This window comes from Puntigrus tetrazona, chromosome 20 (assembly GCF_018831695.1).
Source record: "Puntigrus tetrazona isolate hp1 chromosome 20, ASM1883169v1, whole genome shotgun sequence".
Classification (NCBI taxonomy): domain Eukaryota; kingdom Metazoa; phylum Chordata; class Actinopteri; order Cypriniformes; family Cyprinidae; genus Puntigrus; species Puntigrus tetrazona.
The window spans coordinates 25,035,116-25,047,615 of record NC_056718.1 but is presented as its reverse complement, the minus strand read 5'-3'; the positions used below and the strand labels follow the sequence as shown (position 1 = coordinate 25,047,615).

The 12,500-nt window shown below is 39.9% G+C and overlaps 2 protein-coding genes across 4 annotated transcripts in view; both read right to left on the bottom strand.

Annotated features, from left to right (window-relative positions):
- LOC122324830 (alanine aminotransferase 2) overlaps nt 1-4,582 on the bottom strand; it is an 8,115-nt gene extending 3,533 nt beyond the window's left edge. The window contains exons 1-7 of one of the 2 annotated variants that reach the window (XM_043219518.1): nt 4,460-4,582; nt 3,365-3,436; nt 3,016-3,124; nt 2,221-2,354; nt 1,911-2,148; nt 692-771; nt 484-617 (exon numbers count right to left, since the gene is read on the bottom strand). In XM_043219518.1, the coding sequence (XP_043075453.1) occupies nt 484-617; nt 692-771; nt 1,911-2,148; nt 2,221-2,354; nt 3,016-3,124; nt 3,365-3,436; nt 4,460-4,507 (815 nt within the window). In that variant the 5' untranslated portion in view covers nt 4,508-4,582. Of the gene's footprint in view, nt 1-483; nt 618-691; nt 772-1,910; nt 2,149-2,220; nt 2,355-3,015; nt 3,125-3,364; nt 3,437-4,408 lie in introns of both variants that reach the window. The other variant, XM_043219517.1, reaches the window with a different exon arrangement.
- Nucleotides 4,583-4,653: 71 nt separating this feature from the next.
- The window catches only part of si:ch211-221n20.8 (fibropellin-1), a 13,015-nt gene continuing 5,168 nt past the window's right edge, over nt 4,654-12,500 (bottom strand). The window contains exons 9-22 of one of the 2 annotated variants that reach the window (XM_043219515.1): nt 12,418-12,500; nt 12,230-12,352; nt 10,702-10,824; nt 10,487-10,609; nt 9,727-9,852; nt 9,445-9,570; nt 9,275-9,367; nt 8,358-8,453; nt 8,180-8,275; nt 7,567-7,662; nt 6,821-6,922; nt 5,507-5,612; nt 5,318-5,434; nt 4,654-4,829 (exon numbers count right to left, since the gene is read on the bottom strand). The exon at nt 12,418-12,500 is cut by the window's right edge and continues 40 nt beyond it. In XM_043219515.1, coding sequence (XP_043075450.1) covers nt 4,754-4,829; nt 5,318-5,434; nt 5,507-5,612; nt 6,821-6,922; nt 7,567-7,662; nt 8,180-8,275; nt 8,358-8,453; nt 9,275-9,367; nt 9,445-9,570; nt 9,727-9,852; nt 10,487-10,609; nt 10,702-10,824; nt 12,230-12,352; nt 12,418-12,500 — 1,486 coding nt within the window. In that variant the 3' untranslated portion in view covers nt 4,654-4,753. The remainder of the gene's footprint in view (nt 4,830-5,317; nt 5,435-5,506; nt 5,613-6,820; nt 6,923-7,566; nt 7,663-8,179; nt 8,276-8,357; nt 8,454-9,274; nt 9,368-9,444; nt 9,571-9,726; nt 9,853-10,486; nt 10,610-10,701; nt 10,825-12,229; nt 12,353-12,417) is intronic. The other variant, XM_043219516.1, reaches the window with a different exon arrangement.

The window sequence follows — 12,500 nt, the reverse complement described above, 5'->3', positions numbered from 1 at the left end:
TTTGTATATAATGTAGCGTTTTTTTTTGTAAAAACGACAGAATCTTTTTTTTACAGTGCGCGCGCCACAGCGGTAAATTACCGTTTAGCATAGAAATTGTAATAACGTTTCACAGTTTTCACTGCCTTTTTAAACAAAAAAAGTACAGCCTTGGTGCACGGAAGAGACTTCTTTGATGTTCATTTTCTCATGTTATATAAGGAAAGATTGATTTGCTCTGCAAAAAATAATTCTCTTACTTAATATTATCTTGTTTTCTAATACAAATATCTAAAAGTGCTTGAATGAAGATGAATTTAACTTACAAGGAACACGAGACAAAAAAAGATCAAAATTATTTTTTTTTTTAACAGGCAAAAAACAGGGTACGAAAAATAATCCTAAGCCTTAACGCTTTGCTCGATTCGTTTTACATATTTATACTAGAAAACGAGACAAAAGCACTAAGTAAGAGAGTCATTTTTTTGCCACGTGCAAGCGTACTCTCCCATGATGCCGTTGGAGAGCGAATGCAGCGAGGCCAGCTGAACTCCATCAGAATAAGGTTCGCCCATCTCAGCCAGAACACGCTTATAGGACACGAACTCTGAGCCGTCCGCAACGGTGTCCTGATAAACCTGAGAGAGAGAAAGCATCCTTACGGAAAAGCGAAAAAACACGACCAAATCGCGTCAACGAGAGAAACACTTTCCTCATCGACCAACAGGAAAAGACGTTCGTCTGCAGCGAAGCGAATCACTTCCCGAATGCTCTCTCTGCTCTGAACGTGACCTGGAAAACAGTTTAGCATTTCGCAGCGTTAGCATAGCTCTTCATTAGCAGTATGAAGAAGTGCATCACTTCCGGCGCCACAGATCAAAAGATCAAACAGATCATATCACTCAAAACTTTTAACGCTTCAATTTACCTTTTAACGCTTCCTTTAATTAAACGATGGGAAATTAACACAAAAAAATGTCTTGAAAAGCATTTTTTTGCAGTGTAGGGCTGAGCATTTAAAGCGTTTAAAAAAAATTAAAAATGTCAAATTACGAGATTAAAGTCATAATGATTTGCAGATGAAGTCGAAATTACGAGAATAAAGTCAAAATATTATGAGATTAAAGCCGAAGGCAAGAAGGCAGGAAACGCATCATGCTTGTTTTCTGTATTTTTTTAGCGTTTTGTTGATATTGTGAGCGCACACAGATTAAAAGCAGGCCCCTTTATCGTTACGAATGACGTTTTACTCTTCTCTTTATCAGAAAAGACGACGGCGTGGGATATTTTGTTTCCACTGGAAAAAAATGCAAGTGATTGCGCCGGCGCCTCTATTGTTTGTATTTCGCGAAACTGACAGATTTTGAAAAAGGCTACATCAAAATATTAGGCATTTTCTCAAAACATTTATTCTTGTAATATGTCGACTTTAATCTCGCAGTGTTTCGACTCTATTCTCAGAATATTTCGACTATATTTCGCAATATTTTGACTTTAATCTAACTTTAATTTAACATTTTTTTTTTTTTTTTTTTTAAGGTGGCACCGAAACGCTGTCGTAGCAATGCGTGGAAAACATTGCATTATTAGGTAAACAATTTAGAAATGAACAATTCTGATTTTACATTTCACCATTCTGATTTTATGTGTAAAAAATAATTTAAAAAGCGACTTTTTTCTCAGAGTTCATATATTCGAATTGTCTGAATTGTGAGATAAACCCTCACAGTTACTTTTTTAAATCAGTGACGCTGTCGAAACATCTTATATGCATCTTATATACATCTTAATATCCAATTATGAAGTTATCAGTTATACAAGTTATCAGAAGAAGCTGCTCAGATTATCACAATATTCAGTGTCCTGCCTAATATTAAATTACCAGCAAAATCATTATTAATATACTGTATTGTGTATATATTGTGGTGTACCTGTGGGGTTACCGGGGTTACTGATGTAAATAGCCCGTGTAAAGCAACGCCCTCTTGACTCCCGAATGGCTCTATTTAACTCCGCCCTCTCGAAGCTCCACCCACTCTGCTCTTGCAGCTGATAGGTCACCGGGACCACACCCATCCTATCCAGGAGGGGTGTCAGCGTGTGAGGGGCGGGGTCTGGGATCATAACCGCAGACACGCCCTCTGTTTGAGAGAGCAGCCGCAGCATCACCTGCATTCATTTTCAGTTTTTATAAATCACTTACAGATGATTTAAATAGGAAGAAATGATTTTGGCTCGTACCATCAAAGCTCTCTGGGCGTCAACAGTGATGAAGACGTGCTTTGGACTGGACGGGACGCCGCCGTCCCGCAGAGAAATATACTTTGCTATAGTGTTCCTCACTTGCATTGATCCACAGGACTCAGTGTATGAACCTGGACGGAGAAGGGAGCCAATCAGATCACAGGAAAGCTTACCAAAGTCACAGACATTACAGTACACAGAGCTAAGGGTTTGAATACTTATGCAATGTACTTATTAAACCCCTTTTTTTTTTTTTGCTAACAATTCTGTTTTTGCTTTGCTGTTATGGTGTATGTAGACTGATCTGAGAAAAACCTAATTTAATATATATATATATATATATATATATATATATATATATATATATATATATATATATATATATATATATATATATATATATATATATATATATACATATATATATATATATATATATATATATATATATATATATATATATATATATATATATATATATATATATATATATATATATATATATATATATACATATATAGATATATATATATATATATATATATATATATATATATATATATATATATAAGCTTAAATTATATATTATATAGATTTATAGTTTTATATAACATACACAAAAAATTATATATTATATATTTAATAATTATGAGTAACACAGTAATATATTATTATAATTATATAAAATTAAATGAGTAATTATTGTTTGGTTTCTGAGTCTGGTTAAAAAAAGTATATAAAAAAAACAACGCAACATATGCACTGATAATTTTTTTTCTTTTCTTTTTTTACCGACACTGCCTCCATCAAAGTGACTGAGGAGTTTTTGGGCTCGGAGTCGAGCGTCGGGAGGAAGAGCGTCGCCCCGCAGGATTCTGGGATACATACATCCAGCCGCCACCTGACAGCAAGAGCAGAAGATCGTTCATCAGCACGAGCTGTTATATATTGACGACAGATTACGAGGAAAACACGGTGTTCGTGGCATTAGCGCACACCGATGAATCATTCACAACAAGAAGCAGCGTGCATTAAAGCCAACAGAGTCGCTGGTGTTGAAGCACACTCTGGGCTGTTATTCAGTCAGTGATTGATGCTCAATATATCACTTATTTTAGCAGCAATGAACAACTCGTCTCACCTGTCTCACAAAGGTTATCGGCTTGATTCCAGCGCCGTGAGGGTCTCCAGAACTCAAATCCAGAAGCTTAACCTGAACGAGCGGTTCTTACATTAATAGCAGGGACTTGGAGTGAGTCATTTGCACTGGAGCCGCTTGGATCGATTCGAACGCGCGCCTTCGATTCAGTTCGAGCGATTCACTCGCAAAAGCGAATCAAAAAAGAGTTTCGACGTCGCTCGCGATGGTTTTAAAGAAGACGTATAGTGATGGGTGAAGCGCAAATGCAAAACGATTCGGTTTCGAAGCGCTCCGTTCGGATCGCGTGCAGCGAATCATTTGATTCAGAACGGCTCTCCAAAGCACGTATCGCAGGTTATTTGACTTTGAAGAGCACACCACAAAGTCAAATAATCCGCATGATTTAGATTGGTACTTCCTGAAGCTTTTAATTTAGATCGGGACTACGGAGCGCGGTTTGATTCATATTGGGGCTTCGGATCATTTAGATGTTCGGAGCGGGTATCGCGAATCATTCGATTCAGACAGTAACACAAGATACATACAAATAATAAAACACATTGACATTTAAACGTGGAGGACTACTGTTGACCATTTTGTGTGCGATTTTACCAAAACCATCATCATCGTGCGATCGAGTTATCATTCATCGGATTTTAGTACGAAAAACCAAAATTTGATATCGAAATGAACTCTAAATCAACATCTGTGCGCATTTCAGTCCTAATCCATACAGTGTGTAACAAGCTAATGAATGCAATTTCAATATATAGTTCAAAACCACAAAAATAACATTTTACTGTAAATGCATTTGAGACAGTTCTTAGTATTAATTTTTTGCATTAACTTTTGCCTCAATAATCTTTTAACGACTGACTCTTAATAGTCGGCAAGGCAGTTGTTGAGTTAGCATATGCTCGTGCAGAATAAGGCATTAATAAGCATTTTATTAATACTAATAAACAGCTAGTAAATTGGTTCCTAACTAGTCAACTAAAATTACTGTTTTTCTCTCATTACAATTTCATTGCATTTAAAGGAGACCTCCGTGCAATCTTTCTCGACGATCCGTTTATACGGCGTGCACGATGTCACCTGCTCTTCCCCGGCCGATGACGGTCTGGTTTCCGTCTCTAGAGACATGTCTTCAGACGTCTTGAAACAGCTCGGCGTCTCTCCTCACGGAGTTCAGTCCCTTTATATCTCATGCATTTTCATCTTCCCTCGGTAGTTTCAGATTACCTCAGTTAAACATTTGCACAGCGGTTCAAGCGAATCACACAATGGTGTAAATAAGTCACATAAAAATACCTTTATTAGCCTGTAAAAATACAACACGAGCACATTGCATCCGAACGAGGGGGCCTGTGTGTTCGGACTTGACGGTGTTCATCGTGTTTGTTCGGGACACTGGATTTTGTAGCCCACTCTGTACGCCTGTAGATAGACGCGGGCCTGGTTTATCCTACGAGCACAGAGCACACACAGAGTGCCGGTAAAGACGTGCACAACGCAGGGAATCAGGCGAATCCCGAGGGATAACAATATCGTGCATATGCTATATCGATGATGCTGAAAATTCAGCCGCGCTTCACGGAAATAAATTAAACTTTAAAGCATATGTGCACGGAAAACGGCTGATTAAATAGGAAAAACATTTCAGAATTTTACTATTATTCGTGACTGAATAAATCCAGCCCTAAGACGTAAAAAATGACACTGACTTTCACTTTTAAATGGTAGCGGAGAACGCATTTGGGGTTGAAATCGGTTGCAAAGCAGGGATGCAAACTAATACAGGCTTGATGCGAAAGTGCAAAAAGAACAAGACGGTTTTAAAACACTGGGATAAAAATTACGCTGATTTTAGCACAATCATGCCGTTCACAAATGCTTATGCAAATATAGCTTAGTTAATTTGTGGCTCTGTGACAGATCCTGTGTGTGTGAGACCTGTATTTAGTGCAGAGCTGGACTCCCAGCGGTCCGCAGCGGTCCACGTAACTCTCCCGAAAGCCTTTCCTCACGGCGCGGGCCATACTGACCACCGTCGTCACGACCGGACACACGCTGAGAGAGACGAGGATCAGACTGGGCTCTGTACTTCGCTAACATGACATGTGTGTGTGTGTGTTGTCTTACAGTTTCTCACAGCGGATGCCGCTCGTCCCCGTCGCACACACACAGGTGTTCAGGGGCCCGCAGACGCCGCCGTGCTGACAGGGAGGAACACACGGTGTAGTGACGGCTACACACACACACACACAGACACACACACACACACACACAGGCAAACACACACACACACACAGACAAACACACACAGACACACACACACACAGACAAACACACACACAGACACACACACACACACACACACACAGACAAACACACACGCACACACACACACACACACAGACAAACACACACGCACACACACACAGACAAACACACACATACACACACACACACACACAAACACAGACACACACAGACAAACACACACGCACACACACACACACACATCATTAAAAAGGAGAATCACCAGAAACAATACATTAAGATTCTAAAGAATCACTGCAAACTGAACCGAAAAGAAACTGAACTGAACTAAAGAATCACTGCGAACTGAACCGAACAGAAACTAAACTAAAGAATCACTGCAAACTGAACCGAACAGAAACTAAACTGAACTGAACTAAAGAAACACTGCAAATTGAATCGAGCAGAAACTGAACTAAAGAATCACTGCAAACTGAACCGAACAGAAACTAAACTGAACTGAACTAAAGAATCACTGCGAACTGAACCGAACAGAAACTAAACTAAAGAATCACTGCAAACTGAACCGAACAGAAACTAAACTAAAGAATCACTGCAAACTGAACCGAAAAGAAACTGAACTGAACTGAACTAAAGAAACACTGCAAATTGAATCGAGCAGAAACTGAACTAAAGAATCACTGCAAACTGAACCGAACAGAAACTAAACTGAACTGAACTAGAGAATCACTGCAAATCGAATCGAGCAGAAACTACATTAAAGAATCACTGCAAACTGAACCGAGCAAAAACTGAACTGAACTGAACTAAAGAATCACTGCAAACTGAACCGAACAGAAACTGAACTGAACTAAAGAATCACTGCAAACATAACTGAATAGAAAAATCACTGCAAACTGAACTGCAATAGATGAGTGAAACATGTATGTCACAGACACAGAATCAATGACGCCATTCGAAGAAATGATTGTTAAATAATTATTAATGATGTTTTTAAATGTTTCCTAAAAGTTCTTAAAAATAAATTAATGCTGTCATCAAAATGAACAAATGATCATTAATATGAATTTCTGTAAAGCTGCTTTGAAAGCATGAAAATGAATAATGATATAGAATAATAATTCTGTGAGTGACTTGATGATGTCACGATGATGTCACGATGATGTCACGTGCCTGTCTCACAGAGGCTTCCGGTAAATCCGTCCACACACTGGCATCTGTTGAGTCCCACACACACCCCGCCGTTTCTACACGGCGACACACACCTGATGGGTTCTGAGGAGAAACACACACACACGCACACACACACACACACACACATACACACAGCATGCATGTTTATTTGATCATTATACATGTCTTATAAATGTCTTTCTGTCACTTTTGAGTAACATTTTCGAATTTTTTATTTCTTTAAATAATTAAATATATAAATAAATAATATATATATATATATATATATATATATATATATATATATATATATAAAATGAAAACATAACTGACTGCAGAACTTTAAAACAGTATATTTTACAATATATTTTAAATCGAATAAAAATATTTTTTTTATTTAAATGTTTAAATGTTTCCAGGTCAGTTTGGTTATTAAAATTAACTTCTAATGTAGTCCTCTTTTTAAACAGAAAACCTATTCTATTATTCTATTTTTATCAATATATTTATTATTAACCTTCAGAGTAAACTTTTAAATGTGTGTGTGTGTGTGTTTTGATGAAAAAAGTGAGCTAAGCCTCCCTTTTAGGGAATCTACATTTCAGCATTAAAAAACGCAGACCGTTTTCTCTTAGAGTTAGCGTGTGTGTGTCAGGTTAGGATTTATAAATAGCTGCAAATAAAAGCAACAGAGACGAATGTACGGATATCAAAGAGAAAGAGAAAGAAAGCGTGTATTTGTTCACCGATCTGACAGCGAGCCCCCGTCCATCCGTCTGCGCAGCTGCAGGTGTTGATGTCCACACACCTCCCTCCGTTCACACACGGAGGAGAACACAGCGCTGCACACACACACACACACACACACACACACACACACACCTCAGTACACGTCTAGAGGAAACACTGCTCAGATCACACACACACACACACACACACACACACACACACACACACACACACACACACACACACACACACCCTCAGTACACGTCTAGAGGAAACACTGCTTCAGGTCACACACACACACACACACACACACACACACACACACACACACACACACACACACACACACACACACACACACACACACACACACACCCTCAGTACACACACACACACACACACTTCACACACACACACACACACACACACACACACTGCTCACACACACACACACACACACACACACACACACACACACTCACACACACTCACACACTCTCACACTCACACACACACACACACACACACACACACACACACACACACACACACACACACACACACTCACACACACTCACACACACTCACACACACTCACACACACTCACACACACTCACACACACACTCACGGGTGAGACACTGCGGGCCGATGTAGTCGGAGGGACACTGGCAGGTGTTTGGAGCGACACACCGTCCGCCGTTCGCGCAGGGCAGCTCGCACACGGCTGAAACACACACATCAGCATCAGCACGTGTGTGTGTGTGTGTGTGTGTGTGTGTGTGTGTGTGAGAGGCGCTCAGCGTTACCCGTGTGGCAGCCGTCGGCCGTCCAGCCCGGACGACACAGACAGACGTTCCACCTCATACAGGATCCTCCGTGAGCGCAGGGTGGAGAACACATGGCTGAAACACACAGCAACACATACAAGAACCATACGCATGCATGACGTCGATACTTTGATTCGGCAAGCATGCATTAAAGACCTTTACAACGTTACAAGAGGTTTCTTTCCGTTCACCTTTGAATCCTGAAAAATAAAGCGCCTCACGGTTTCCACAAAAAATATCACGCAGCGCAACTGTTTTCAACATCGATGATAACCAGAAATGTTTCTTGAGCAGCAAATCAGTGTATTATTATGCTTTCTGAGGGATTGTGCTACACTGAAAATACAGCGGCGCTTCGCGGAAATAAATTACACTTTAACACACATGCGCATGGAAAATAGCTGGATTAATAAGATAATATTTAGTAATTTTCACATGTTAATCAAATAATTAAATGCACTCTTGTGAAAATAAGAATTTCTTTCAACATGAAACTTAATTTTTTTTGCATTCATTGTACAGTATTTTAACCCCAAAATGAAAACTTAAAAAAATATCTTAATTTGTGTTAAAAAGCTCTTACGGTTTGGTGAATAAATAATGACAGAACTAACCCTTTAACGAAACGCAGGCCACTTCAGATAAAACTGTCTGTCAGATGCATAAAAGTGGCGACATATTAAGCTTAGAATAATATAGTAATAAAGAAAAATTGCACAGATACTATTTAAACTGAACTGAACCTGACAAAGACGTCTCAGTTCACTAAAGAAAAGCCTTTAACTGTTTCAATCCATCACGTTGTTACTGTTAAGTGCTTTGGTACAGTCTGTATTGTTAAGAGCGCTGTATAAATAAAGCTGACGTGTCTTAAACTCGGTCACACAACACATTACCTGAGCATCCCGGTCCTGGATACCCCGGCGGACAGTCGCAGGCGTTCGGAGCGACACACACTCCGGAGTTCAGACAGGCAGGTTCACACAGCGCTGGAAAACGACGTACGGTCGTGAGGAGGGCGTTCTGGATGATCTGGGGGTATTATGTGTGTGTGTGTGTGACTCACGCTGGCATCTCGTCGGGTCGTCTTTACGCAAGTCGAAGCCCGAACGACAGCTGCAATTATAACCGCCGGCATGATTCACACACACCTGCTCACAGCCACCGTTAAAACTCACACACTCGTCCACATCTGCAGACGGAGACGCAGAAAGAAGTCAATCAGTATGTGATCATAATAAAAATACACTTTTTATTTGACGTGTATTACATATATAAAAAGAATTCCCTGTATGTGGTACTGGATAATATGAGCCTGTCAATACGTTTTTTTTTTTGTATGTTTTACCAATGCAGGTTCTTTGGTCTGCGCCGAGCTCCCATCCTGCTCTGCAGCTGCACTGGATGTGACCCTCAGCACCCAACGAACAGATGTGATCACATCCACCATTCCTCAAGGCACACGAGGTCACATCTGCCGAAACAGAGGCACACATATGCATGCATGCATTAAAGGGATTGAGGTGAAAAATGCATACATGCAAAGGATAAAGAGTGCATGCAAAAGATGGAAAAATACATCCATGCAAAGAATAAAAATGCATGCATGCAAAAGATAGAAAATACATCCATGCAATGGACAGAAAGTGCATGCATGCAAATAAAAAAAAATGCATACATGAAAAAGATAGAAAATACATCCATGCAAAAAATAAAAAATGCATGCATGCAACAGATAGAAAAAATACACCCATGCAAAGAACAGAAAATGCATGCATGCAAATGATAAAAAATGCACCCATGCAAATAATAAAAAATATGGAGAAAAAGATAGAGAAAACATCCATGCAAAGGACAGAAAATGCATGCATGCAAATAAAAAGAAATGCATGCATACAAAAGATAGAAAATGCTTGCATACAAAATACCAAACATGCATGCATACACGAAACAGAAAACGTATGCATGCAAAAGAAGTATGAAAAGCACAGAAATAAGGAGATTTTTTTTTTTTTTTACACATTTTTAAATACAAGAGCTGCTTATTAAAATGATTCATGCAAGTCAATAAAAACATACTTTTCAACACACACACAAGTATTACGTACTGACGCAGGTGGTGTTGCGGTGGTCTAGCAGCAGAGGAGAGGGACAATGACACTGGTGACCGCCTGCTGTGTTGGTGCAGTCGTGAGAACAGCCTCCGTTCTGTAGCTTACATTCATCTATGTCTGTAAAACACACACCCAGCTGTGAAGGAGAGAAAATCCACTCCAAAACGGACTCTTTAACCGGCTATGATTTGAGCTGACAGTGCACTGACCCACACAGCTGCGTCCGTCGATGTGCAGCTGATACCCGCGCTGACACGAACACAGAAACGAACCCGCTGTGTTTGTGCAGGTCTGTTCACACGTGTCATTACTCCTCACACACTCGTCCACATCTACACACACACACACAACATGTGTGATGATTCATTTCATTATCCACTGCTTAACTGTCCACAAACATGGCAAACGGCATGCTAATAAAGTACTCAAACTGAAATCCAAAATGAAAACCAATTAAATAAAAAAATTAATATTCAGTTTCAACCAAACTAAAGTGAACTGGACCTATACTGAATTAAGTTTAATTAAATTCAATTTAAAAATTATCAACCAAATGTATTAAATTGAACTGAATTTAAACTTTTGAATTTCATTGCACTGAAGGGAATCAAATTGAAGAGAATCACACTGAAGTGAATCGCACTGAAGGGAATTACACTGAATGGGGAACAAATGAAAGGGAATCACACTGAAGGGAATCAAATTGAAGGGAGTCGCACTGAAGTGAATCAAATTGAAGGGAATCACTCTGAAGGGAATCACTGAACTGAAGGGAATCAAATTGAAGGGAGTTGCACTGAAGTGAATTAAAACTAAAGGGAGTCACAGTGAAATGAATCAAATTGAAGAGAATAGGACTGAAGTTAATCACACTGAAGGGAATGAAATTGAAGGGGTTCGCACTGAAGGGAATCAAACTGAAGTGAATCAAATTGAAGAGAGTCACACTGAAGGGAATTGCACTGAAGTGAATCAAATTGAAGAGAGTCGCACTGAAGTGAATCAAATTAAAGAGAGTCGCACTGAAGTGAATTAAAACTAAAGGGAGTCGCACTGAAGTGAATCAAATTGAAGAGAATAGGACTGAAGTTAGTCACACTGAAGGGAATCAAATTAAAGGGGTTCACACTGAAGGGAATCAAACTGAAGGGAATCAAATTGAAGGGAATCAAACTGAAGGGAGTCTCACTGAAGGGATTCACAATGAAGGGAATTGCACTGAAGTGAATCAAATTGAAGGGAATCACTCTGAACGGAGTTGCACTGAAGGGAGTTGCACTGAAGTGAATTAAAACTAAAGGGAGTCACACTGAAGTGAATCAAACTGAAGGGAGTTACACTGAAGGGAGTCACACTAAAGTGAATCAAATTGAAGAGAGTCACACTGAAGTGAGTCACACTGAAGGGAATCAAACTGAAGGGAGTCACACTGAAGTGAATCAAATTGAAGAGAATAGGACTGAAGTGAGTCACACTGAAGTGAATCAAATTAAAGAGAGTCGCACTGAAGTGAATTAAAACTAAAGGGAGTCACACTGAAGTGAATCAAATTGAAGAGAATAGGACTGAAGTTAATCACACTGAAGGGAATCAAATTGAAGAGAGTCACACTGAAGGGAATTGCACTGAAGTGAATCAAATTGAAAGGAATCACTGAAGAGAATCACTCTGAAACTACTCAAGCTGAACTAAATCCCTTTGAAGCGAATCTCACTGAAGTGAATCAGCGTCTCACACCTGTGCAGTTGTGCAGGTCTGCAGTGACGGCGTACCCAGCGCCGCAGACACAGCTGTACGTCCCCGGCCGATTCACGCAGTCCTGTTCACAGAGTCCGTCGTCCTGAGAGCATTCGTCCACGTCTGAGCAAAACACACTCGTGAGCTTCATCACCATCATCACCGTCGTCAGGACATGCGTGACTGACCGTAGCAGGAGTGTCCGTCTCCGCTGTATCCCTGCAGACACCGGCAGAAGTACGAGCCCATGACGTTCCCACAGCGAGCGTTC